Here is a 27,544-nt window from a genome sequence, read left to right as displayed (position 1 = left end):
TTATATCTTGCTTATTGTTGCCTCATGATTTCGAAAGCATGACACTTTAAGTAGAGACTAAAAGGCCTTGATTTCTTTTGTTATTCTGTGTATTTTGCTTATTATTTCAATTTGTTAGGATTGGGAAAATTTCAAATTTCCAAATAAGTTCTCTCACAATTAATCACTTTCTTTTACCTCTAGTAGTACGTTCCACAGAACAGTCTACCGTCTTTCTGACATTGCTACTCGAACTTGGCAATAGAACCAGCTTTTCGTATGTGCAGTTACATTAAGCCATGGTGTTTTTATCGTATTTTTGTGAATTCTTCCCAGAAGCAAATGCTGGTTTTTATACATTCGTGTAATTACTCAGCGGTATTTGCAATAATAATAATAATAATAATAATAATAGTGCGTTCCAGGAAATTGACCGTGGTTGGTCCCCCTTGGAGAGAGAAAAGACCAAAGTGCCACCAGTATGTGTGGCACGTGTTGTGAGTGAAAAACTTGTAAGCGCCTTCTAGGTGCAGCCTGGTCCTATAGCTCAGTGATACGAGCATTGCTCATGACAAGCAAGGCCCAGGGCTGGAGTCCTGGTGGGTCTGGCCTTTTTGTCCTCTTTTCAGGCAGTCCACCTCCCGGACTGATCCTATCATTATTATTTCAATGTGCATGTATTTATTATTGCAGCGATGCAGAACAGGAACGCGAAGAAAGCTAAGCACATCATGATTGCAGGCCTCCATCACCACAAGCCACATTTCTACAAGCATCACAGACCGTCAGCCACCGTCCACGTTCGTGTTGAAGGTACGTGAACCCTGACTATTCTCTCGCCCCCACCCCCCCCCCCCCAGCCCATGCAACTTGGATTAGTCGCTTTCAATCTATATCAATGCAGATTACTAGCAGTGCATTGGCATTAGTAAATAACATAGCTGTATCATTTTGATACAATCCTCACTGATGAAACGTTGAAGTGTACTTGGTTTAGATACTATGACCTAGTGTTGGATTTGGGTGAGGTTTACACACTATGTTCAGTAGAATGGTGTGCAAGCACAACTCTAGCACTTCCCCGACAAGTCATAGTATGCCCCCTTGGCCCGCACAGTCCATGTCGATTCCGAGACCGAAATGGTCGGAGGAGTGCACTGCGCCTGACCAGCACAGCTCTTGTAGCACCTACTACTCCTTTGTTGTCTTTGTCTCTTTTATTACCCCTATTACTTTGTAGGGATGTGCACATAGTATATAAAATAAAATAAAGTAAAATAAATAAAAAAAAGTACATAAACTTCGTGCTTGTCGTGTTTTGGCATTGATCGAATCCAGATTCTCTACAGGAACATAAACCCGGATAGAAATAGTCGAACCTCCAGGTGATGGGGAGGATGAACCCATGACCGAAAAAGGCGTTCTGGGGTGAGCGGTCTCCACGTCATTACAGAGACAGTCAGGTGAAACCATAAAAGGAAGATTTTCATAAAACAGCATGTGCGGCAATAGGTATACTTGACCAGTTCCATACAATCCGTGGGTGTTTGGTACAACAATGCCAATTCAACTATTATGATGTGGTGTAACTTGTATGCTGCAGGCAAGTAAAGGAGCGTCACCGCTAGTCGCCACTCCTCAAAATGACTTCACAAATCTATGGCTGCATAGCTTGGATTTTTCTGTGAAGCGATAAGCCTGGACATCATCCGTAGGCTTATTACGAGCGTTACACATTTATCATCTTTTGCCCTTCTTAACACTGTCCGTTTGGCTACATCTCTGCATGTGCATTTCTCTGTCATCACTGTTTCAGTTCCTTTTTTCTCTACTTTTCACCATTTCCCGGACACATACCTCTAGAACTATACACAGTTTGAACTGGATGTATGTTGTGTGGATACGCAGTAGTCCGCATCTGCTACTTTCTGTATCTCCCTGTGGAAGGTACAATACCATAGGTGAAGTCTTCGTAGTGTACCTTGGGCAATCGCTGTACTCAAAAGGCATGAGAAAAGCTGCCATGATTGGAGGGACCTTACTTGCAGCGTTTGCAATGCCTCGCAAGCATAGCAAGATCGGGAAAATTGTGTTTTAGAATATATTACTCCGGGAGCTGAGCATAAAACAAGACGCTAGATTGAAAAGAGAAAATCAACAATCTGTTCTCAACGCAGTTTGAACATAAAATGACCAGCTACATGTACAGTGACTGGATGACCAGTCCAGGTAGCAGTCATTAAACAACAAAAATCCCTGTTGAAAGTAGTGCATCTAGTGCGGATAGATGCACTACTACGCTACGTTACACCTGGCCACCCTTCCCATAACTTTCCTCAACAAAGAAATTTGCCCTTGAGAAATTTCCATTTTCACAAGGCAACTTCACGTCCGTGGTATGCAGGGTTGTGCGAACGATACAAATTCACATCATTTGAGTATGATCATTTTACCTGCTTCACATTTTTGAGTACAGCACTGAATAGTATTATGAAACGTGTATCAAGACAATAGTAATGGCAGGTGCGGATAAGTACTGGACATACGCGGAACAAATAAACGGCGCAGAGAACAAGTGGAAATGTGACTTACCAGTACTGGTAGTACTTCGAGTACTTTTAGTAATCTGTGGCTTGCGTATCTGCAGTCGCTGCACGCACAGTGCACCGCTCTCGCCGAAATGTTCTGCATTGCCATTGGGCACAATGACTTGAGCTGCTCCGCTACAATATCACTTACTTTGAGGAGACAGATTCCGGTTATCAAAGCTGAACCCGCTAATACTAAGGCAACACGGCCCATTCCTTTATTCACATCCATACTCCGCTTCACTCGCGATCCACGAACATTTCACTAGCATAAAATATGCTCTCTACTAGTGTTGTCGACAGAATCATGGGTACCAGGTCTACAGTGCATGTACAGTGTGGGTCCAGTTTTTTTGTTCTGCCACCACTTCTTGTGCAAATGTTATGGATGAGAGCGCGTGCAAACTAGTTTGCTCCCGAGCTAAGTAGCCATGTGAATCTACCTTGGAAACAGATCTAAACTCGCAAACCTACAGTCTACACATGCCGCGGAGAGGCGTGAAAGGCGTGCTGGCCTACTTTATACTGGGAACTGTTCACTGGATGATCCATGAAGGCAGTGTACTGTTACTGTTAGACTACATGTACATGTATGTCGTGAATTCTTGCTGCAGCGTGTTGTCACCTCTACGTCCTGCAACTAATTACTTGTACTCACCCAGGATAGGAGCACCAGACACTAAGGGTGCGTTGGAATTTTCTTCATCAATTTTTCGAACAAATTCCTTTTAAAAAGGAGATCAGTAGCAGTGTCCCAAGAGAACGGTTTCTCTCATTTGTAGAGTTTTCAGTGGAATTGTCACAGCAATGATGATTTCCGCTCCGATCGACCATCAATTCCAAACTATTCGGACCTAATCCACCACTCCCATCGAATCAGGTTGGCGAGTTTCGAGGAGACTTCCGTTTTCTGAAGAGGCCAATAAGCCACTTCTTCAGAAAAACGAAACTCCCCGAAAAGTCAAAGAGTGACAATTCGAACGTGCCCTCACAGTTACAAAACAACGTAGTGGCGCTTTTCAACTGAGAAAACACTCGTTCATAGGTACATCAGAATATATAGGCACAGCCATTGTGGCGAAAATACTGGGAACGGGGTTTTGCAGTTTTTTGGGGCTGAATTTATTGTAATACCGACAAAATAATAAGTTGAATCGGGCAACCATGACCTTATAGGATCTAATCCGTGTAAATGTACATGTACATATATGTGCGTAGCGGTAAGCGGAGAATGTATGAAATCATTGTGATACTGATCGCTGTTGTGCTGGTCCTGTTTATTCCTCTTCATGGTGACTGGACATGTAATCTGTTATACATACACACACACACCCACGAACATACACACGCACACACACACACGTGTACACAGGTATACATACGTACATAAATACGTACCCGCAAACACACACACACACACACACACACACACACACACACACACAAAGGAGAGAGAAAAAGACAGAGACACTCTTAGGAATACGGAAACAGGCAAATGCGTCTAGCACAATGACGTAGTAAATGATTGTGTGGACAACTACAAATGCAAGACATGCTGTTGCTGTTGCTACTGTTATTGTTGCCATTCTAGTCGTTGTCTTTGTCGATATTCATTTTCTTATTTTCTGCTCTCAATTCGAATCCAGAACCCTCATGAATAGAACTCTGCACCTTACATGCATAGCTGTGGTATGTGTACCGTTTGTCCAAAGTCCAATGACTGCTATACCAACAAGCAGGGTTGTCAAATCACTACTCTAACTAAAGTATGTTCTATCCAGAGAGATTACGTTATACTGAAGTGGCACTGTCCATAAACAGTCTATGGATCTACAGTAACATCGGGCTACGAAGAACATTCAGGCTAGAACGTCACCAGCGCAAATTGACGCAACACTCGGGACGCAAAGATTTGGAACACCAGCGGGTGTTTGTTTATGTGACATTGCATGCACAGTGCGTGCAGAGTCATCATGCACGAGCACAGGATTCGGGAAATGCACAAGTACAGACTAATACCGGAGATGCTGGGAAAGAAGAGCATCACCAGCCGGAAGACCTAATGTTCTTGGGCGGCCGACGTTACTGTTTTAAACAAGTTATACATGATCGAGATTATCTTGTCGAAGCTGGCAAATCGCCTCACTTTTCACAGCTTTGACTGCGTCATTGTAGCGATCTAAGGCTGAGTGATACTTGTCCATTGCCTCGCTAAACAAGGAAACCTGATCGTTGTTCTTCGCCTCGTTACCTTCGCCCTTCGAGAGTGCTCCAGCATTGTTGTTGTCGTTCACATTGTCCACGTTAAAGACAGCGTCGAAAATGGAGTCACTCGCAGCTTCGTCAGTGACCTCGCGCTCGCTGTTTTCCTCGTTCAACACCGACTCTGAAATGAAACATCACGCGCACATCGACATCACACCAATAAGATGCTGTATTCAGCGGGGATCGACAATAATTTTGTACTTCTCACACCACAATAGGGTCACCGTAAAAACAATACAGGGATTCAGTAGTACATTGAAGTATGAATCGGACCACAACTGGGTATTAAGCTTATTCACACTACTTACCTACAATGATGATCCCCGGCCTTTGAGCATTGTGTATCGTAAATAAAGTTCATATGTCCCTGTCACGAACAGATCCGCGACGTTGCTCCCTGAACTCTGTAGTATCTAGTGTAATTATCATTGCAGTGTAGTCATTGCAGGGGTTCCATAGAACATTGCATCATTTCGAGTAAACGCTGATTTTTGGTCGACGAATGTCCCCACAAGAGGCTCGCTAACAGACTGCTCCATGACGGATAAGGACTGCGGCATTGCGAGCATGGTGAAACCTTCGATTATACGTTAGAATGCGTAGGATTTCCAATATTGACTTTTGAAAATTCAGCAGTGCACCTATGATATCTGTGCAATTACACATTACCTGTATTTGTATCGTCCGATAATCGGTTGAGTTCTGACAATGCCTCCTTCTCGTTGGCAGCCTCCTCACCAGTCAATGCCGCCTTTTCCTGGAAGGCACCATAGAACATTGACCCCTCACTCTCTCGCTTTTCTTCCTCCTCTTCATCGTTAGTGAACAGATCTTGGACGTCACTGACCTCCACCTGTGAACCATATCCAGTCAACACTGGAGCAGTGTGAGGAAAGGGCACAAATGATGAGCATATGGAAATTGCTGATTTTATAGTCGTATCACAGTAATTAACAATTTTCGAAGCTTTTTTTCCAAATGCGGAGTCCTCTTGCAAATATATAAATTACATAGTACAAGGAGGACAACTTACTTCTGCGGAGAGGGCTCGACACAATAATGTGGAGCACTATTATATCACCAAGATATGCTTTATATTGGACAAGTCCCACTGAACATGCAATAGTCGCCTGATGATTGCATTTAAAAACAAGAAACTCTGAGTTTCCACTACTCTGTAAACCTCCGTTGTGCCTTTTCTTTGTACATTAGGAAAAAGTCTGCAGAAAACATCGAACGTCACCATCAGGACTCGAACCAGGTCCCTTCGCTTGAGGCCAGCGGTGCTCTAACCACTGGTGTACATGATGCAGTCATTCACGCTTTGCACTGTGCCATCCACAACTTTTAGATTTTCGCCATGCTGCAGCTATTTTTACACTTTGCTTCGTGAGTATATAAAGGAATACTGATCCAGATTTCTCATTACTGTTTTCTGATGATCGCTTAGTGCGTGAAACTCGGAGTAAAAACACTTTCTCTGTTCTCCTATTGTTTGAGTAATGGTGTACATGCAGCTGTCATCCCAGCAGAGACTGTTCAACATTTTCTTCAGACTTAGAAACTCAAGCTTCCTGTGAATCCACACAGGCGGGTGGGACGCAGCCCTCACTGTATCCCACATATTCGCGTACATGCGGGGCGCCCCAAGCCATAAAATATTCATAGCTTTGAGGGAAAGATGCAAGCGGGAAAAGTCTGAATACTATACAGTCTAGCATTAGTGTGCGAATCGGAACCGGTGGATGGCAACATCGACCCACCTTTCCTGTGATCCCGTACACTTACCGCGGTTAGATAGGTCTGGGGAACGCTTGAAAGGATGACCCAACGGGCCCGCCAGGTTCAGGTGACCGAGATATGCCAAGATGGCGTGTGTGATCTGCCTTATTGCACTCTGCACCTGGGTGAGCTTCGTCTGTGTTTTAGCTGCTGCCTTCAGCGCCGCAGCGTGTGCCCTAGCCGCGGCCTTCGCTTTCTGTGCCGCTATGCGAGCCTTGGCCGCGGCCGCTGCTTTAGCCGCCGCTTCACGATGAGCTCTAGCCTCGGCCTCGGCCAACGCCTTCATCTTCTTCTCTTGTGCACTCAATGCTTTTTTGTGTCCCTTTGCAGGCTTTCCGGCTTTCTTGGGTGCTTCTTTGAGGCCAGGGAGATGTCCAGGGAAATGGTTGGACAGGCCGAGTGCTAGGTGGGTTGAATGTGCCTCAGCATGAGCGATACCATAGCGCAGGGCGTGGTACAGCAGGAAACGAGCTCGAGGTACGGTGAGCTTTATCTTGTGGTGCTTGAGTCGCAGCAGACTGTCGGCGAGGAAGTGCTTGCTGACTAAAAGTGATACCCGACGATTGGCATTCGACATGATATTACTCACAATTGCCAAATAGCTCTGCAGGCGATCGCCCGAGACAATAGCCTCTGTGCCCTTCTTCTTCGTTTTGTCTGGAGAACGCCCGGCATACTGCCCGAATGGAGCGGCTTGAACTTGGACGGCAAGCCACACCGTCAACATGCCAAGCAGCAAGATCGTCTTGCCTAGCGTCATGGTTGTGCTCACTGCCACAACTATCTTCTCAGTTACGCGTGTTCTAGCTGTCGGCCAAGGCAATGAAAACACAAACAAAGTTCCATAAAGCCTGTTACAGTATGGAAGACCAGTGGATGCGACATCTTATTCTTATTCTGTCCAAATGATGTTGGACCACGAGCGCCCAGGCTGCACGATGCGGAAGGCAAGCGTTGACCCATAATACCAGATGATTAAGCTTAGCCATACCCGCAAGCTTCCTGCACCTTGCACACCCCAGATGGTAACTGCACCTAGCGAGCTCGTATAGTGAAACACACCTTGCAAACACCAGAAGGTAGTGAGGAAATGATCCCGCACCACGTTATAGCAATATTATTTTAAACAGAATACTGGCCAATCGAAGTCGTCGAGAGCTTCCGCTCACTCAAGAACGGGTATCTGTCCATTACGACATTAGTTTGAAGGTGTAGCCCGCGTTGTTATAACGCCATTGCAGGTTTAACCATGTTTTCCTATGTCAGACACGATGCCAATGTACTTCGTGCCATTCATGCTGCCAATGTCCTTCGTGCCATTCTTGCTGCCAAATGCGTTCTCGCCTCGTTCTTCGCAACTCGCGTATCCTCTTGCTGATGTTTCCCATAGTTTTTACAATCCATTGTTCATTTCGCCACTACCCGAATTATTGCTACCTTCATTACTGCATTCGTCACCATCATTTTTTTATTGGGCAGTTCTGCACGGTTTTTTTTTATCAACAATCACATCATAACTACTCTCTCCAGCCGACCTCGATATATTGCCACAGCACACCACCAGCAAAACGACGCATCCGTTGGTACTGAATTCCTTCCTACGGATGTCACGAGTACAAAACGCTCGTCAGTTAAGGTCGATACTGCGCAATGACTAAGATAGTGAAATCACCCTTTGGAGAGCGCAGGTATGGCGTGGTGGTTGATGTATATCTGTGCAAGGCCGAATGCTGCGAAATCACCGCTCCCCGCTTTGGCTGCCTATACTATCATTCGGTTGCAGACATTGTCCTCAGGGTGTGCAGACTCCGCTGTAGTCCCTTCATCTCTCACGTTCTTTTGGAAGAATTGTACCGGAGAGGTCGTTTGGGCAGCGGTGTACAATTGTGCGGTCGAGGACATCGTTACTAAAATCCCTTGTGCAGCCTGTAGCAAAGAGCCTGAGTTGTGATGCCCGTGGCAAAACTTTCAACGTCCCACGGAAAATACAAGGCTCAAATGTAAGGTTCCCTGTCAGGTCCGGACTAACGCAAATAATTATATGCAATTCCTTACCCCCAGGACGGCACAGCTACGGAGCTGCCCCTAAAGCAGCCACATAGCAAAATCTGGCCGTCAAGAAGAAAATGAAGGTGTCAAAGGCGTGTCCGAGCGTCTGCCTGTGCGTGTGTATATGTGTGTGTGTGTGTGTGTGTGTGTGTGTGTGTGTGTGTGTGTGTGTGTGTGTGTGTGTGTGTGTGTGTGTGTGTGTGTGTGTGTGTGTGTGTGGGTGTGTGTGTGTGAAGCCACGTCATAGCTGTGTGGTGTAGACCAGGCTGAATAGTGGCGGTCAATTCTTCAGCCTTGCAATCTGTTGAATGGTGCGATCCCAGCACAAGCTGCTATGGCTTCTGCTGTAGCATCGCTATCATCGCCACCGGCGATGGGCGTTCAATGGTCCAATGGTGTGTGTGTGTCCTTTACTCTGGCGGAGGACGGTTGTACTTTTTCGGGCTCTTGTTTCTGGCCTCCGTCCGTGCTTATTCTCACCGTTGTGGACGGCCTGGGGCGTCCCCAACCGTCCAGGCCAACAGTGCCTGATGTGGGGTCCTCATCGACAAGAGACTTAGTCGGATAGTTACGATGCCGACACTCTCCTCGTCGCCCCCACCTCGGAGTCCTTCGCGAGGCCTTGCAAGCCCGCAAGTGGAGCAAACTACCGCACATAGACGATGACTTGGACCGACTCTGAGCATTGGCGCAGGGAATATTCGCTCTCTTGTGGAGAGTGATAGACCGGTTCAAGCGGCAGCCGTGAGAGGAATCGTTTCTGACGATAAGCCAGATCCATAGCTGCCAGAGATAGCTCTCTTGTTTGTGCAAATATTGAACGTTGTCCCTGACCTCTCTCTCAGTGGACTGATGTCTTTCCAGTTTGGCCGTCGCTGGTCGTTCCATAAAAATTATCGGCCCCGCAAGGGGACACGTGACCGTAATGGCAGTGTTTACCAGGACCAGGACCAGGTGTGTGCGTGCCTATGTGTGTGTGTGTGTGTGTGTGTGTGTGTGTGTGTGTGTGTGTGTGTGTGTGTGTGTGTGTGTGTGTGTGTGTGTCTTAGCTGTGTGCTGTAGACCAGGCTGAATAGTGGCGGTCAATTCTTCAGCCTTGCAGCTGTTGAATGGCGCAATCCCAGCACAAGCTGCTATGGCTTCTGCTGTAGCATCGCTGTCATCGCCTCCGGCGATGGGCGTCCAATGGTCCAATGGTGTGTGTGTGTGTGTGTATGAAATAGATCACCAACATTAAGGAGGGCAATTCCATGACATCATAATTATTCGTGTCACATCCACATTCCACAGCCCACAAGATCAACGCACATTCAACCTTATCACTCACACACGGACTTTGAAGTAATCACACACACGCTCTCTCTCTCACGCACGCACACACACACACACACACACACACACACACGCGCGCACACACACACACATACACACACACTTGTACTTGTTGCTCACTGCCAAAACTGGTCACGTGGGTCTCGCCAGGAGAGGAATCTTGGAAAGATGACTCCAGTGCCTATTGAACCGCCCAAGGGCCGACACCCCTGAAATCCCCAAATTCTGGGTGGACTTGAAAAGGATCCCACCTACGGGCTCACCACACCACAGTGAGTGGGCGAGGACAAGGTGCGGAAAAGGATTGACGGCATCAGGATAACCGTCCTGGGATCCAACTGCAGTTACCCCTGCCCTCAGTGAGGGTAATACTTGCTACTGGTGTGGGTGGCTAAATAAGAGTTTACCTGATATACGCTTCACTAGCACCATTGATGACACAAGAGTTAATCCAGCCAGAAGCAGTCCATGGTGAACAGGTATGTATAGTGTATACTTCAAATAGAAAGTGTTTGAAAGCTGGAACCAACATAGGCAGCCGGTACACCATTACACCTTCAAGCAGCCTCACCCGTTGGCACCAGTCCCAAACACTGTCTGAAATACGTGTAACCACCAACCGAACTAGCTGGCACACACACACAAACACACACAGATGCTCGCATGCTTCGCCTCAATCTCCAAATCCAGATAATTCCATCCGCGGTTCCCGCTACAGCCCATAGGACAGAATCACAGTCAGGAAGCAGAAGACGTGTAATTCACAGCTCTCCAGGGCATGAACAGAGTGGCAAGCAACCTCTTGCCTTCAATAAGACTATGGGAAAGTTTGTTTTTACAAGATTGCCCCAAACAGTCATGGTGCAAACGCTGGCAAAAGAAGCACAGAGGGGCACATAGCAATGGCAGCGACAGCAGTGAAGGCTGTGCAAGAGCAGGTACACCGACCAAAGGTCTCGATATCAAATACAGTAAACCTGGTTTAAGCGATCACCTCACGGTGCAAGTAAAAGCGGTCGTTAAAGCCAGGTGGTCTTTAAAACCAGGTCCCACAGTCTCTGCGGAGAACTGTCCGTGCATGGAAACACGGTCGTTAGGAGCAGGTGATCGCTAAACCCAGAGATCGCTTCCACCAGGTTTTACTCTATCTGAAAGTAAGTCATAGGCATTCAACTTCACAAGCTCTTGAGAACAGCGCGGAGAATAGACGAATGTTTCAAGCAAGCAAGCAGCAAGAAAGCAGACCTAAAGAGAAGATGGTTGGCACAGGTTCGGAGTTATGAGGTGATATACACAGGGAAAGCGATCTACAGCAACACACGTTTTCAGCTGCTTCCGATGTAAAGCGCCTCTCGGTGCACAGTGATGTGATTGAGTAGGTTTGCCTCAAGGAATTACAAATTAATGTTACCGAGCCTACGTAACGGCATGATTGAACTTCAACACAGGTAAAAGCCAATGTGCTGACAGTGGACAGCTTGTCTACAGTCTATGTACGGTGGAACTCTTTCAAACATTCTCTGTTTTTAAACACAGCAGCGAGTTGAGAGCAAAAATCACTGGTGGCACCGCAACGGGACAAGCACAGTTTCTTCAACTGTACATTGCGCTTTACGCCTTCGAAGAATCTCAACTCGTCATCCTGATTACTGGCAAACGTGTTCCAATCCAGGTGCAAGCTTTCCAGCTTGCCGCAACGCTCCAGCATGGTGCAAATACAGGGCAGGGGCACAGCACCATCATTGCACATGTCCTTGATATTGACCGTGCGGATATTTGAACACCGACACAGTGCCGTGCACACCGACACGAAGCCACCGACACCCACCTGGTTACCCACAGCATAGAACACCTCGAGCGTACCCGCCATCGCACCCACAAGCAACGACAGAGCTTGGCCGTCGCGAACACCACAATGAGAAAGATTCAGCTCGCGAACATTGCTCCATGGCCCTGCGCCTAGCGATATGTAACGCGATAGACCAGCACCCGAATGGCACCATATTGAGTTGACCGCCCTCACATCAGCGCAGAGCGGCCCACACAGTAATGACGTCAGTGCAACACAATCGTGTGAGGAAAGAGACACACCAGCGAGCATCAGCTTCGCTGCAAGCATGGCTTTAAAGAGGGGGAATTCCCAATCACAGGGCATGCAATTATACTGCGCACGCTCATGATGTGCAGAAACAAGCTGCATAAATAAGTTTTCAGATGAATCGGCATCACTCAGACTTACGATATGAGAAGGAGCATCCAGCGCGGATTCATCATCCGCTAGCACAGCAGCGGGTCTGAGGAGATTTTCGCACAGCGCCACCAGCTTGAAATTCACTTGCTGCAGCGCCTCGAGCAGCCGAGCACCACAGGCAGTGGAGTTGGTCTCCATCCACAGCGACAGAAGAGTCTGCAGGAATGTTCCATCCGCAGGTTCTTGGTCAACGGGCATGCAACGGCGCACACGCTGCTCTCCCCGTCCTTTGCCATGGTCGCCAAGAGGAACGTCGAGGACATCGGCGAGTGCTGTCATGTCGGCACATGTGAGAACTCTGCACAGACCTGCTCGCACCTTGGCCGTCTCGAGCTCACCACTCAGGACACTACAATCGTCCTGAACTTCCTCGGCCATGACAGCGTTCCAGGCAGCTCTTTTGATGGACAAATCAGCATACTCAGCAGACTTCTCTTCCTCCTCGGCAGCCAAGTATCCGCAGTGTATATTGTCGAACATGGCAGCCTCTTCGGCTGCTTTATCAGCCGCGCGGCTTGGATCCGGAGGTATAGGATCATCACACTGGATACACCAGAGCTGCTCCATGACGGTGAGGGAGACGGCCTGCGGGCAGAGGGCGATGAGAAACTTCCAGAACATCACCATGTGCCCGTCGTAACCGCCCACCTCCTGCACAAGAGTCACGGCGTGATTCCTCTCCTGCACCACACACTGGGCCGTGTACCACGCTGCCAGGAACTCCTGCACTGATAGGTGGCAGAATCGGCACTGCTGATCGGAACCAGGCCGTGCGCTCTGGCAAGGTTGCAGAAGTCCCAACTTGGCCACGCCTGGGCTTAGGTGAGAGCTGGAGATGTCGGATATCTCGAACACCATCCTTTTCAGCAGCAGCATGCGAAAGGCAAAACGGCCAAGTTCATACAGCGACTGGATCGTTTTTGCCGGCGCCATTTCCAGTGACTCGCATGCCGAACCGCCTGTTTGCTGCACGACTAGCCTCAATATAGATTCGTACAGAGCTGTGCCGCACGTCCACAAGCCGTAGCCTCTCCTATAGAGTTCACATGTCATCGCTGTGAACATGGGAATCGCCATCAGAGACACCACGTCCGACCTGTGCTGTTGGGCGATCTCCGCCAGCAGATCGTGAGCGTGTTCTGCTCCGAGTACCTTCTCCGCATACTCACTTACATCCTCCTGGGAAAACCCAAGCACATGGACCCTGCGCCCATACTCTCCACACTTTGATAGCCTGCAGGCAGCTCTGCATGGGCGTGTTGTGATGATCACGTGGGCTTGTGCCATGCAATTACGCTTTAGCAAGTCCTTCATGAAAGTGCTGCTGTTCTCCTCATCATACTCGTCGAGGCCATCCAGCACGAGGCACAGACGACCAAGCCTGCTTTCAAAATAGCCCGCCAACTCTGATAACTCGTTCACTGACATCCTTGCGCTAGCAAACGCCACAGCAATGAGGTCGGCCAGAGATTTGGCTGACATCACGTCTGGCTTACGCAGCTCCAGTCCGAGAACAAGATCAAACTTGTCCTGCCATAGTTCGCCTCTACTCCACAGATAGGCAATCAGCAGCAGAAATATTGTGGTCTTTCCACTCCCAGCGGCTCCATAGACGAGAACATTTTGCAACGAACCGCATGCCTTTTCCGACTGATCAACCGGCACGGGTACTGTTTTCCACGGGGACCTGCCGCCGTCTTCGTCCAAACAATAGCTGTGCGCGTTCTCAGCACTTTGGACTGGAGCTACCACATATTCATTGAACAATCCGGTCAACTCAACTCTCTTTGCTCTACTGAACAAGTCGGTGTGTTCGCGTCTCTCGGCATATGTTGTAAAGGGCCATTGGTCATCAAATTCTTCCTTCACTTGCTTTTCGGATACGAGCGATAAATTCACAACGATTTCGCCAAGCTGGACGACTTCTTCGCCCAACAATCCTCCACAGATTCGGATCGCATAAGCCTCTGTCACTTCACACAGTATTTCTTGGGCTCTTGCCAGCGAGCGCGGAAAGCCCTCGCACTTGTTCGCCATTGCGAAGTGGCAGAGATCGCAATCCTACGGCCTCACAAAGTAGATCTACCAACTTCCAAACAAAAATCTCCTTGCTGGTGGTGTTGGAAAGCATCACTTGGATGTGCGACAACTCCCGACCGTGCATAGCGCCCTTGGCCATGTCTACGGTCCTAGCTCCCCCTCTCCTGTTGTACTCCACAACCGTGAATAGAGACGACTGCTGGCCACTCGCCACCGTAAACAAGACAGGTGGATCACACCTGACGATCTCCCGCCGGAGGTTCTCAGCATGTTTCGAGAAAAATCACAACACGTCTACAACACAACAGCTGTACACCGAGTGCACGTAGATCTACTAAGGGCGCGTTCGAATTGTCTTCATCAACTGTTGAAACAAATTTTAGAAAGAGATTAGTTGAAGCGTCCCATTAGAACGGTTTCTATCATTTTTTAGAGTTTTTCAGTGGAATTGTCATGGCAATGATGATGTCCGACCAGATCGACCATCTCCACGCAGTAGAGATGTAGCTAGTCCAAATTCTTCGAAACTAATCCACCTCTCCCATCAGGTGAGGTTGTGGAGTTTCGAGGAGCTTCATTTTTCTGAAGAGGCAAATAAGGCCACCTCTTCAGAAAAACGAAGCTCCTCGAAAAGTCAAAGAGTGACAATTCGAACGCACCCTAAGACATGTACAATCATGTACAGTAATCTACGATTGTGTGTATGACACATTGACAGGGAGTGGGACAGGTAGAAATCATATGTTCCCCCCCAAATAGGGGAGCGGATTTTTCTCTTGAAAACCCTGCCAAGGATATTGAAGAACACAGTGAACACGAAAAAACGGGTGAAAAACTGAAAGTCCTTGAAACCCCGTTCAACACCCTTTAGCAAGCCCTATCCATGTAAAAAGGATGTGGACCTCAAACTTTGCGGCCCTTTTTCTCGAAAGTATTAGTTTGAAAGGTGGGCAACATGTGATTTCTACCCGTCCCCGCTTCCCGATTACACTGTTCAATATGAAATTGGTGCTAGTAGATCGACATGTGCATGCATGCTGCTCTAGCTATGAAGTCTGATGCGGTGAGTCAAGCCCAATCGCTGTGCAGCTGGTCCACACTATACTGATTGTTCGGCAGACATCGGCTCATACCAGCACATTACACCTAGTACTAGTACTTTAGCAGCTCGGACTGTGTAAAAACTCGTACGATCGTCCGCGCTCTGTCTAGCGTCTGCTACGCGCAGTGTAGGTCTACGGTCTAGCGTCTGCTACGCGCTGTATACGGGCTAGCGCGGTAGCACGGCTGTGTATCACGTGCACGTGTACATGTACGTGTGTGAACAGACAGGCGCCTACAACAAGGGCCTACAACCACATGTACAATGTATTTTTGTAGTACAAGCCACATTCATACAAAAGAGACAGGACCAAGGAACTACAAGTTACGCTATACTGTCCACGAACACCACCAGTCCTTTCTCTTTTGTATAAATTAAACCTAGGCTCTCCATCCGAGTACGAGCCACAATGCTCACATTTGCGCGTGAACTGCTAGTCCGACTCATCCTACTGTCGTGGACATGGAAATCCGGTCGCACGTCTAGCGGCCCCAGGGTACTGGTCATGCAGCCGTGACTCGTGAGTAGATCTACGCATCGCCGGAAATGACGTGCGCACAAGGCATAATACAGAGGTTTAGCACAACGAAATTCGTTGTTCATTTTCGTTATGCCGCTGTACGAAAAAGCCGACCGAAATTCGCTGAATTTTTGTTTAGCAGAACGTTCTCCATAAACTTCGGTGTCGCTAGTGGATACCGTGGGTGTCGCGGAAATCCCCGCGAAATACAAAAATAGTAATCCTCGTCACTGCCCGACTTTCGTAAACTGGTGGCCTCACCACTCGAATGCTTCTTGAGCAGGAGATGAAACCGATCCACAAGCCCTTTCTTTTTCAGCCCAGCAAATTTCTCATCGCTCTGGGAAAGCAGCAGAGCTGCTTCTTCATTCGTGCGTGATTTCCGCAAGAAACGGCATCGACCTCACAAGGCGGAGCATCATGAGATCCATCTGCGTATCCCATGTAAGTCGTCGTCCCTCCTGATCACCAGAGGTAACAGCAGCTGCAGAGACTGCAGGATTTGAGTTCGGCTCAGACATTCTGGTCGTGAAAACAAGAACCTCAGAAAAAAATGTCGAAAGGAAAGGAAATATTAGAGAGGTTTTGCATTCCGAATTTCGGAATTATTTTCGGAATGTGGCGGCAGCAGTCGAAAAAGTAGTCGAACTTTCGGAAGTGTGGTGGCGAAAGTGCATGGTTTTCCGAAAATGGATTTTCGGCTCTTTCATGTTTGGGAGTACATATTTGAATACAAAAAGTGTATTTTTCATGTTTGTATTTTTGCTTTCTGCTGCTCTCGATTATTTGAAAAAATTTCCACGTATGTAGTCAGTTTGATTTTTGCTGGTTTTGCTGCTCTCGCTGATCTCGCCATGTTGACTAATCTTCTCACACTCCATCACACTCTATCTTCCTTTGCCATGGAGCCTACTGACAGTACAAGACAGTAGTTCGCCAACCTCGTCTTCAGCTGTTGGATCACTTGGTCCACCATCAGTACGTCCTCATCTTCGAACCGCACCCAAAAACAGTTTGGCCTGCGCACATGGATTTGATCCTGCTCAGGGAGTCGTAAAATACCAGGTATTTTACGACTCCCTGATCCTGCTCAACCCCTTCGACGCTCTCCATTTTGTTTTGCATGGCAACCCTTGGAAACGAAGTCGAATCAGATTTTCGGAATGCAAAACACTGAAAATACCGTTTTTCGGAACGCGCTTTTTTCGGAAAAGCACAGTCGAAAATCATTCCGAAATTCGGAATGCAAAACCTCTCTATTCTTATGTGATCGCGGTACGAAACGTCGACAGACCTGTGATGTTGCAGGCCTCCTGGTTAATACTATATTATAGTATTGTACTATTATAGTATCTTGTACGATATTTATATGTGTATCTGTTTTGTTCCCTTTCTCTGTGCTTTATGTTCCTGGTTCTTGGTCTTTAGTTTTGTCTTTGTTAGAGCTTTGGTTTGACCAGTACTGTAATAATAATAATGTCCCAGAACATTACATTGGCGACGAAGATGAACTAGATTTAATAGTTATAGTCATAATAGATGACCTGAGTAGGCCTCAGTGACAATGGCGCTCACAGGAGTAGGCCCGGCTTTGGAGCCGTTCGATCTCGAGGGTCCTGCCCATGAAGTTTCTGCAAGATGGCGCAGGTGGAAGAGATCATTCCAGTACTATGTGGATGGGCAGAACATAACATCCGCGAAGAGGCAGAGGAGTCTGTTGCTGTACTTGGCTGGTACGCCAGTACAGGAGAAATTCGAAACGCTAACAGAAGATGAGGATACCGACAATTTATTCGAGCGAGCTGTGAGTGCTTTGGACAAGGCTTTCGAGTTCGTGGCCAACAAGAGGTTCGAACGTTATAAGCTTCGTCAGATGTCACAACGGACTGGTGAAACAGTATCTCAGTTTTCGACCCGTTTGCTTGGGCAAGGCAAATACTGTGACTATGGCACCGACATGGAGGATCATGTACGCGACCAACCGCTCATAGGGATATCGGACAATCGCCTGAGAAAGAAATTGTTAGAAGTCGACGACCTCACTTTGGCGGTGGCCTTGAAAAAAGGTCGCGAGTATGAAACAAAGGAGCAGCACGCACGTGATATGTCAACATCGACAAGTGCAAGTCACAGTGCAAGCCATGATGGGCATGGGTCCAGTTCGTACGGTACGGGTGAAGCTGCACCAGGAAATGTGAATGCTGTGCACGGCGTACCCCAGCAAGAGTGTCAAAACTGCGGAAAAGTTGGCCACTTCGCCCGCGACCGCGACCGGAACTGTCCTGCACGTGGCCAAAGGTGTAGAAAGTGTGGCATAAACGGTCACTTCGCATCCAAAATTAATGCAACGGAGGTGACAAACAGCGTACAGGCAACACGCGTCACGCTCCCAAGTCGGGAAAGGCAAGGTGGTGCTCAGAGGTCAACGCATTGTTATCCCTACAGCGCTGCGACACCAGACCGTGCAGTTGGCACATGAGGGCCACCAGGGCATCGTGAAGACGAAAGAGCGTCTACGGTCCAAGGTTTGGTGGCCAGGCATGGATAGCGAGGCCGAGAAGCTCTGCAAGTCGTGTCATGCCTGCCAAGTGGTTGCAGCGCCAGCCAATGCACCGCCAGTCAAGTCCACTCCTCTTCCAGATGCGCCATGGCAGCATTTGGCTGTTGACTTGCTGGGTCCACTACCGTCTGGCGAGCACATTGTGGTGCTCGTGGATTACTACAGTCGATATTTCGAAGTAGATGTGGTCAAGTCAACATCAGCTGAAGCTGTGATTCCGATGATTGAAGCCCAGTTCAGCCGACACGGTATCCCGACGAGTTTGCGTACGGATAATGGCCCACCTTTCAACTCGGAAGGGTTTGCGAAGTTTCTACAGGAGTGTGGTGTTCAACAGCTTCGTACTACACCACTGTGGCCGAGAGCTAACGGTGAAGTTGAGCGACAAAATCGATCCCTGATGAAAGTGATCCGTGCTGCATATGCGGAAGGAAAGACGTGGAAGCGGGAGGTTCAACGATTCTTGATGGCATACCGCTCAACGCCACATAGCACCACCGGAGTTGCTCCAGCTGAGTTATTGTTTGGGCGCAAAGTGCACTGCAAGTTACCAGCCCTCGGTGAACCAGCGACAAACGAGGCCGTCAGAGATCGTGACAGCGAGCGTAAGCAGAGTATGCGTGACTCTGCAGATGACGCCAACCATGCCACAAGCCAGTCAACGCAGATAGGTGACTCAGTACTGCTAAAGCGTTCCGAGACAAGGTCGAAGGTCGACACACCATTCCATCACCAACCTCATGTGGTGGTTAGTCGGAATGGGGACCAAGTAGTGGTTCAGGCACCGGATGGGAAGCTTGTGCGGAGGAACGTACAGTTCACCAAACCATTCCCGCAGCAGCATCCAGCTGAACCTAGCCCCAAAGTGCAAGAGGCACCCCAGCATCGTGCGGAGCCCCGCAGGTCAGACAGGTTAAGCGTGAAATGCTAAGTAACCTGTCCGGCCCTTGTTCTGTTCTGCATTGACTAGGCTGTGTGACAGTTGTGTTTGACTGGTCGTTCGGCTAACAATGTATGAGCTAGCATTATACTGTATATTTACATATTTTATGACATGGATTGATAGAACGCTTTTGGTTATTCGTCGCGTTTTGGACAGCCTATTTTGGTTTATTTAGTTTGTTGAAATGCTACGTTGAAGTTTGCTATGGTCAGTATTTCTATGGACTGTAGTTGTAGACTTTCGAGAAAAGGAGGAATGTGATGTTGCAGGCCTCCTGGTTAATACTATATTATAGTATTGTACTATTATAGTATCTTGTACGATATTTATATGTGTATCTGTTTTGTTCCCTTTCTCTGTGCTTTATGTTCCTGGTTCTTGGTCTTTAGTTTTGTCTTTGTTAGAGCTTTGGTTTGACCAGTACTGTAGTAATAATAATAATGTCCCAGAACATTACAAGACCAAACTTCGTTGGATTGATGTTTTCCGCGAGTGTGTGTCCCGAAGTTCGTGGCAAGTTTCGTTACTCGTTCCCGGGCTTCAAAATCTAACGAAAATTCAGACGAATTTCGTTGTGCTAAACCTCTCTAATGCTTGATCCACACTACCGTAGTTCCGCGCATATAAGCCCATGGGCCTATATCCGGATATAAGCCCACCTCCGTTTATAGGCCCATGGGCTAATAAAGAGACCCAAACACCGTTACCTGGTTACGGAACCGATAGTACAGCATGTCAGTGCAGACTACATTACTATAATTATTATTACCAGTACCGGTACCTACGGTAGGCGGACAACCGCGCACGGACGTGTACTTTTTCGCGTGCCGGCTACCTTCAAAATTCGAATATAGGCCCAGGGCTAAAAAAACGAACCATTATTACTATTTTTTCCCCGGAAAATGTATTATTTCGTATATTAGCCCATGGGCTTATATGCGCGGAACTACGGTACAGTTGTAGGCCGATTATGGAATCATAACCGGAGTTGCGTGGTGGTGAATGTCGACGCAGAAACTATTATGGAATCATACAAAAATCCTCAAGATGGGCGCGAACATTGCCTGGTGTGGACGGTGTTATTGCACGAGTTTCCGACAACCCTGTGTGTGTGTGTGTGTGTGTGTGTGTGTGTGTGTACATGTGTGTGTGTACATGTAGGTCCGACCTAGTCGATCGATTTCATGGCGGAATCGGTGTCGGAGCATCGGCTGAAAAATCGGCCTAGTGAGAGCCAGGCATTAGGTCATTTCTTCTCTCTTCACTGTTTGCTTCACACAAAGGAGGTAGCTTAAAATTAGACATTCAGGCATTCGATGTGCAGGATTGAGAGCAGATTTCGGCATTCAACTTGCAGAATATAGCGCAGGTTCACGCATTCGAATGTACAGAATTTAGAGCACACTCAGGCTTTTGACGTTTTTTAAAGAGAATTTAGAGCAGATTTAGGCATTCGACGTGCAGAATTTGGAGCAGATTTCCTAGTAGGCATTCTATGTGCAGAATTCAAAACGGTGGAATGCACCAGGTTTTCCCGTAAAGAAAAGGGACTTTTCGCACCCCCACACGGTGATGGGTCACTGAATTCTACCAAACGAAATACATGTACTAGTATACCGGTACAAGTACATGTACATTTACATTGTACATTAGGGCTTGGCGGATAATGCCGGCAGAATTTTCGGCAGAAAACGCCTGTTTGGGGGGTCGAGCATCTTTCGGCAGAACGGGGGCTGAAAAAGCATTCTCTGCCATGTCAAATGACAGTTACCACGGAATTGGCGTGCGACGTTCTGCTTTTGCAGCAGATTTGCCGCGTTCTTCGACACGCAGTCCATCCATCCACCAAATGTGGCCGGAACTGTTACTTTGCGGAAGGTATCAGCCTTGAATGGCAGGCCAGTGGCAGAAGTCTACGAGTCGTAGATCTACATATTAGTGAGGTTTTGCATTCCGAAATTCGGCAAAAAGATTCGGCACGCGGGAGCGAGGTCGAAAATGCACACGAAGATTCGGAGTGTTTGTTCGGAAAAAGCTCACTTTGCCGAAAATATTTTTCGGATGCATTTTCTTGTAGAAGAGCGCTAGCGCGTGATTTATTCAAAGAGGTTTCTTATCTCGGCATCGCTTGGCAGGCGTCTTTGGCGACATAGCATCGTCAGCTACCTCTGATTGCTCCTCTCCACTGCCTGTCGACTCTCTTTCGCCTGGAGTGTCCTCACCGTCATCTGTGTGGCTGAAAAGACTATGGCGACACGCATATAATTTGACTTGGCTATGGACTTGGCTATGGAGGAAACTGTGCAGCTCGACACCCGGCGAGAAATCGGTATCAGCAGCTACTACACCTAGCTGATGATGCTCACAAGACAGAAGCGGAAAAAACACTGAATTTCTTTATTTAGTGCTCTACTACGCGAAATGTGCTATTATTATTATTATTATTATGGAGTTGGTTTTTCTGAGGCGACTGAGGAGGCAGGTTTGGCCCTCGACTCTTTGGGCGATCAAAGTTCGTTGGAATCAGCAAGAAAAGGCGCACGGGACAGGACGTTGCTGATGCTGGGGCTCACGAAATGAAAACACATCATTTTCGACTTGCAAAACAAACGTTGGTGCGAAAATTCGACATTTTGATGTTCGACAAATGACCGAAGAACGCTGTACCGAAATTCGGAATGCAAAACCTCACTAAAATGGCCCAGTTGCAGCGATTTTCGACCTTCGGTGAAAAAGCCCGATGTGTGAAAAGATTCAAATCAAATCATCTTTTGCTGCGCAAGCCGGGCCGCGGACGGGTATTCCGTGGATCACGACACCATGTACCATGTACCAGTGAAGTCAGATTTGAAAATGTTCGCAAAACAAGCATTTTGTAACGAAGGTCGAAAATCGCTGCAACTGGGCCATATTATGTAGTGTGGCTAGCCTTCTTCTGAAGTGCGCCTGCGCCGGCCACATGTGTTCTTTTTCATGCCTTGTCTAGTATTTCACATGACTCATCTTTTTAGATCCTGAACCCAATTATGTGTGCCAAGTGTATTTTTACATAACTGGATTTCAGCAGAAATTTCAGCAGAAAATGCACTTTCATGAGCAGAATATTGAGCAGACCGAAAAGCAGAATGAGGGATTTCGGCGAGCATTATCCGCCTAGCCCTATTGTACATGGGTACTATATCTCCGGACAGCTACATATTCATGTAGCTGTTTCGATCTTGTCAGGTCACTTCAGCTGAGCTAAGAGTTACTGGCCGAACTGATCGTAATGAGGGCGTAAATGTCAGTTAAGAACGACAGAGGCATTTTTTGACGGGCTCACAGCATCGTACTGTCTTGCACATTGATACTTGTACACAAAGTGAAAACATACTTGGAATTACTAACCACACATCTCAATGAGCGTGCCGCAATAATCTCGTCACGGTTTTGAAAATAGAATGGGGACGCTTCTGTTGTTAGAGGAGTCTGCCAAAGACAATGTGCGCGGAAATTGACCTCTTAAGGCGCTGCACCGCTTCCCCGAGCCTGCACCTTAGACCTACTTCAGCAGCTCGGACTCAAATTCAAACTGACAATAATCCTAGCAACGTCTGCCAATCCAATCTTTGTTTTCCTGTACTTGTCTTGTTGAGTTTGCCACGCCTGTGACATGTCCATTGTTCTTTACAAATCTTGCTTGGTCCTGGGCACAATTTGGCAGTGGATTGTTACTCTCATGGAAATAGTGCGGGTGAAGGCGTAAGTCTAACAAGAATTACAACCCACATTCAATAACATGTACAGTGCTGGCAACTGAACTCCGACCCCCCCCCCCCCCCCCCCGAGCGGTGCGCTCACTTCGCAAAGACCCAACACGGGATGGTAAAACTACGCAACAGAGACCGCTAGAATGTGAACCCACCGCTCAGGGGGTGGGAGTTCAGTTGCCAGAACTGTACATGCGTTTGAAAATTATTTCTCAACTTACTTCACACTTCATATACCTCACACTCTATGATCATCATTGTGTTAGAGCGACCCCTTGCCTTGTGAGAAGTCATCATGTCTACCTCGGTTGATGAGGTAACAATAACTAATACCATACCATAGCAACAGAGAAAAGGGACATGTGCATTGTACATACAGCCGGTAAACGTTTGAACGTCAATACAAACACTCGGATGAGCTGCAAACATGAACAATTTCCACACTGTCATCTTTATATCGATTTTCTCTGAGCACTGTTATTGCTAAATTTGTACCTGAGAAAGTAAGAGAGAGAGAGAGAGAGAGAGAGAGAGAGAGAGAGAGAGAGAGACAGACAGACAGACAGACAGACAGACAGACAGACAGACAGACAGACAGAGAGAGAGAGAGACAGAGAAGGAGAGAGAGAGCAAATGTTTTCTTAGCCTTTGGTGTTGGGTATATCAACGTACGTGTACATGTACATGCAGCTACTGGCCCCCAAATTCCCCTGTTTGCATTCCAGTAGCAAGCTGTGACTATAAGCACCATCCATCATGTAACAGGACTTTACACAATACAACCGCGTCTATTACTTGTCCAGCCGCACGTGGATGGAAGTACTCCTGGGTTTGAAAAGCCCAAGACTGTTTCCGGAAGGCCGTGCCTTTCTCTCAGGAGAACGACAACTGTACATAGTATACTTGTTTAGCCGGAGAGTGCTGGTACATGTACACTGCACATGACATTGTATATTCGACTAGTCAGAATAGTGAGTGGACTGAGGCAGACAGACTGCGGAGTGCCAGTGGTATTCGTGTTCGTTCGGCACAATTGGCAGAGCCTCAACTGTTCAAGCTTGCGTCTGCTGTCTAGAAAGTTCAATATCGTTTGCGGCTATTTCCACCTCTACTCTGAGCACTCTGAGTACTCCTCGGAGCTACACGAAATCGATACGAGAGTTCAATCATGTATTCCGCACCGGCACTTCATAATGTCTAGATCTCAACAGTTTAAAAATTGTTCTCACAATGATAATTATGTACATTGTACTTGCATGAATGAACTACATATACATGTATGTTCTGTTTTGCAATAGTTATTGGATGGCTAGAGCATTGCTCAAGCAGTTGGTCTGAGCATCGCATAGTGTGAGAAACAAGATCCCAGATTTTTCTATTAATACATGTATGGTTTGGTTTGCTTCATTTTCTATGAATATGGCTTTTTTCCACTAGTACCACCACTATGCATTGTATCAAGAGTAGATAAACAAGAGTGTGCAACTCGCGGATGGGTTGGCCCACGGCGGAATTTTTTGTTGACGTAATCTTTTCGACGACGCACGAGCTGCGAGTCTTTCGGAAAGTTCTCCCTCGTGCTCTTGGCCGGCTTTACACTACAAGGTCGGTGCCCAGCACGTGCTCTCACACTGCTCTGCGGCGAAATGCGCGTTCTTCTGAAAAAAGGTGACGTCAACAAAAAATTCCGCCGTGGGCGGGGGTATCTGCAGATTGTGCAGGAGAGATCCGGAGTTGCACACTCTTGTTTATCTACTCTTGATTGTATTTTTAGCAGTCTTCTGTTCGTTAACTACCTGTTTGACTGGATTATTCCATAAATGTGTCGCGCCGGTGTCAGCATACTGCACTTTTACATAATTGTGTTTCTGTGTATTCCAAAAAGCTGAGAAGTGAAGCGTGAATGAGGCACAACTCACACTGCTAAGTGCTATTATGTGTGTGTGTGCGTGTGCGCGCGTGTGTGTATCCTATGTGTGTCCTCCCCGAGGGCACTGACATGCATTCATCGGCAAGTGCGTTCACTTCATGCTAGAGTGGAGATTCGAAAACAGCTTGGGGCACTGGCCACTGGGTCACAGTGGGTGCAGGGTTCACACTACAACCACGTATAATTTGAGAATGCTCCTTGACTGGCTGTGCAGCAGTCTTCAACCAGTACAATGACAATAAAATAGTATGTACATACACGGCTAGAGAGTCTGCAGAATATCATCGTCTCTGATGTACATGTACATGTACATTACTGTACAGATCGTTCTACCACTTCACCACCAAAGGTCCAGTGGAAAAGCGATCCGTCTCTACTCTGAGCTCCTGCACGATCATCCGAAGACCCCACCACTGCCGCTACGAAGACTAGCAAAACTGGCAAGACTGGATATATCGCCTCTCTCATAGTTTTATCCACACCACACTAGCAAGTAGCATTCTGTCTGCACTTCTGGTGCAAGTACAAGTGGTTGGCCACTGGTACATGGTGAACTCACATGCCAGATGATCAGCTGATCGGAGCGAGACATCAATGACATCACACCATCCAGCAGCCTAGCGCCTAATAAGGCCAGTACGGCAGTAGCGCACTTGTGTGCATGCGCTCCCTTATCCCCAGTCTAGTATGGTAAGTGTATTTCTTGATCTACATTGTACATGTACAATGTACATGTACATGTACATCCTATACAATGTACCTGGACGAGAAGTGTTCCTTCAGAAATTCAGTGCATGAGTCATCACATCGAGTCGCAAGTATACTCCAGACAATATTAGTACTATTAGCCTATGACCTCAAGGGCTTTTAGTCCTAATTATTTTAGAAGTTCAACGCACCTACTGCGGAGTAGAGAAACGGCCCACATCTTGAAAATGCCAGCGACTGGCGTAGATTTTTGCCGTTGCATTTCCATGACTCCTTTTTCGGAAAGATATCGGACATAACGTTAGAGACAATTTGAATAGTATTCAAATATTCCACTCGGAGCTCCGCTGACGAGACCTAACAAGGTCGAAACAACTACATTTAGTTATCCGGAGACTGAGACATCTTGAACGTACATGTACATGTACATTGTATGTATAACAACTTGAACAAGGACTGATGTACCCTTTCACTAAAAATATGTTGTTATTTTAGTCAAGTCTCCGGTCCTTTCATCCAGGGTGCTCAAGGTGTTGATTCTTCACGACTTGGTCACAGAGCAAGCATCCCAAGAATTTCGCAATGGGATTCCATTAAAAGGGTATTCCGTATTTGGCTGGAAGAACGTTGCACGCCAGTACGTCAGCGTTCGTACTGTGAAAGTATGGATCAAGGAGCGAATTAGGCCCTATTGTGGTTGAGCAATTTGGGAACAAAACAAATACAAACAAACAAAAACACTCCGTGCTTTGGGACGTGACATGGTGGCATGCTTGCCGCATGCAGGTCACGAACAGAGTGCTGTACTGTGTTTCCCATGTCCATGGGCAATTCAGACAATGCGGCTTATTATTCCGCAGGTATTGTTCCACATGAGTGCTGTACGTCGTTGTGAGACACAGGACATTATGAAGATTAGGTTAGGGGTCAACGCTGCTGGTCCGAATCCTGGAAGCACTGCGAGTCGTCGTCTTGACCAACACTCACTGTTAGGCATTTCATGCACATCTACATCAAGCATGAACCATAAGCAGAGATCTATGAGATTATGCATCGTCGCGTCCCATGATCCCCCGTCTCCACCACTAGCTGAGCTGCCAGTGGTACACGGTACGAACACTCGCGCAGTCGGGTCACGTCAGTAGTAGAAGGAGCAGCGCCAGCACAAGAAGCAGCCTACTTTGCATGAGAAGGGACCATGGTCAAGAGCTAGCTGTCCTCGCTATACCATTTTACAGTCAGCAGGTTTCAGATGGGTGATGGAATGCTGGCCACTGGAAGTAATTGTGACACCTTGAACGAGGTCAGAACAAAGCTAGCCCTTAGCCCCGGTCCCAGGACCACCTGCAACGACTCAACAAACAGAAACTCCACTTCCTAGATGCCAGTGTTCGAATGCACGCCGCGCCCAAAACACGTATCTTCTTCTCCGGGCAGCACTCGATAACACCGTCCATCCTCTGGTCGCGCCAGTTCAGGACAGTGCGTGACTTGTCGCGTCTCTCGCCCTGTCACACACTCGTACACCGGGATGAATTGACAGCAGCCAGCCTCTAGCTCTCCGAGTCTCTACCAAAAGAAATGAAGTCAGCGTCTGGGTAGTAGCTCCGAGGAGAGCTACTAGTATCAGCTCTGCACCTCCATGGTAAAGTGTGGTGCAGCACGCGTGAGTGAGTGGCCATGGCAATACCACTCTCACACTGTGCTGCTAGTGCACTCTGTGAAAGAACTGGAGAGTCCCCGGTC

The 27,544-nt window shown here is 47.5% G+C and overlaps 4 protein-coding genes across 7 annotated transcripts in view; 3 read left to right on the top strand and 1 right to left on the bottom strand.

Annotated features, from left to right (window-relative positions):
- Window positions 1-1,865, top strand: part of LOC135829392 (uncharacterized) — a 26,764-nt gene extending 24,899 nt beyond the window's left edge. For all 3 annotated transcript variants that reach the window (XM_065341801.1, XM_065341799.1, XM_065341800.1), the window contains 2 exons: window positions 673-792; window positions 1,583-1,865. In XM_065341801.1, coding sequence (XP_065197873.1) covers window positions 673-792; window positions 1,583-1,590 — 128 coding nt within the window. In that variant the 3' untranslated portion in view covers window positions 1,591-1,865. The remainder of the gene's footprint in view (window positions 1-672; window positions 793-1,582) is intronic.
- Window positions 1,866-3,642: 1,777 nt separating this feature from the next.
- On the bottom strand, window positions 3,643-7,487 carry LOC135829051 (uncharacterized). 2 transcript variants are annotated; one of them, XM_065341456.1, is made up of 4 exons: window positions 6,621-7,487; window positions 5,502-5,708; window positions 4,714-4,953; window positions 3,643-3,876 (listed from the first exon to the last, which is right to left on the bottom strand). In XM_065341456.1, the coding sequence occupies exons 1-4, from the start codon at window positions 7,372-7,374 to the stop codon at window positions 3,845-3,847; spliced, it is 1,233 nt and encodes a 410-aa protein (XP_065197528.1). In that variant the 5' UTR covers window positions 7,375-7,487; the 3' UTR covers window positions 3,643-3,844. The 2 variants fall into 2 exon arrangements, with proteins under 2 accessions (XP_065197528.1, XP_065197529.1); XM_065341457.1 differs by having other exon boundaries at window positions 3,645-3,876; window positions 4,819-4,953; window positions 6,621-7,486.
- A 9,985-nt stretch (window positions 7,488-17,472) lies between these two features.
- On the top strand, window positions 17,473-18,387 carry LOC135829190 (uncharacterized). Its single transcript, XM_065341595.1, has one exon. It carries the CDS (start codon window positions 17,473-17,475, stop codon window positions 18,385-18,387), a length of 915 nt encoding a protein of 304 aa, XP_065197667.1.
- A 61-nt stretch (window positions 18,388-18,448) lies between these two features.
- Window positions 18,449-19,399, top strand: LOC135829189 (uncharacterized protein K02A2.6-like). The gene has a single exon (XM_065341594.1). It carries the CDS (start codon window positions 18,449-18,451, stop codon window positions 19,397-19,399), a length of 951 nt encoding a protein of 316 aa, XP_065197666.1.
- The last annotated feature ends 8,145 nt before the right edge of the window (window positions 19,400-27,544 follow it).

This window comes from Sycon ciliatum, chromosome 13 (assembly GCF_964019385.1).
Source record: "Sycon ciliatum chromosome 13, ocSycCili1.1, whole genome shotgun sequence".
Classification (NCBI taxonomy): Eukaryota; Metazoa; Porifera; class Calcarea; order Leucosolenida; family Sycettidae; genus Sycon; species Sycon ciliatum.
The sequence above is the reverse complement of the archived record's forward strand: the minus strand, read 5'-3'. Positions and strand labels throughout refer to the sequence as shown.

What these genes read in the sequence shown, in the direction of transcription:
- LOC135829051 (XM_065341456.1), bottom strand. Translation starts at nt 7,374, where the DNA reads ATGACGCTAGGCAAGACGATCTTGCTGCTTGGCATGTTGACGGTGTGG. An exon ending in ATCGGACGATACAAATACAG is followed by an intron (nt 4,954 to 5,501) that starts GTAATGTGTAAT and finishes GTTTCATTTCAG; the next exon opens with AGTCGGTGTTGAACGAGGAA. An exon ending in CGCAGTCAAAGCTGTGAAAA is followed by an intron (nt 3,877 to 4,713) that starts GTGAGGCGATTT and finishes TATGTATAACAG; the next exon opens with ATTACATGTCCAGTCACCAT.
- LOC135829190 (XM_065341595.1), top strand. Translation starts at nt 17,473, where the DNA reads ATGGCGCTCACAGGAGTAGGCCCGGCTTTGGAGCCGTTCGATCTCGAG.
- LOC135829189 (XM_065341594.1), top strand. Translation starts at nt 18,449, where the DNA reads ATGGATAGCGAGGCCGAGAAGCTCTGCAAGTCGTGTCATGCCTGCCAA.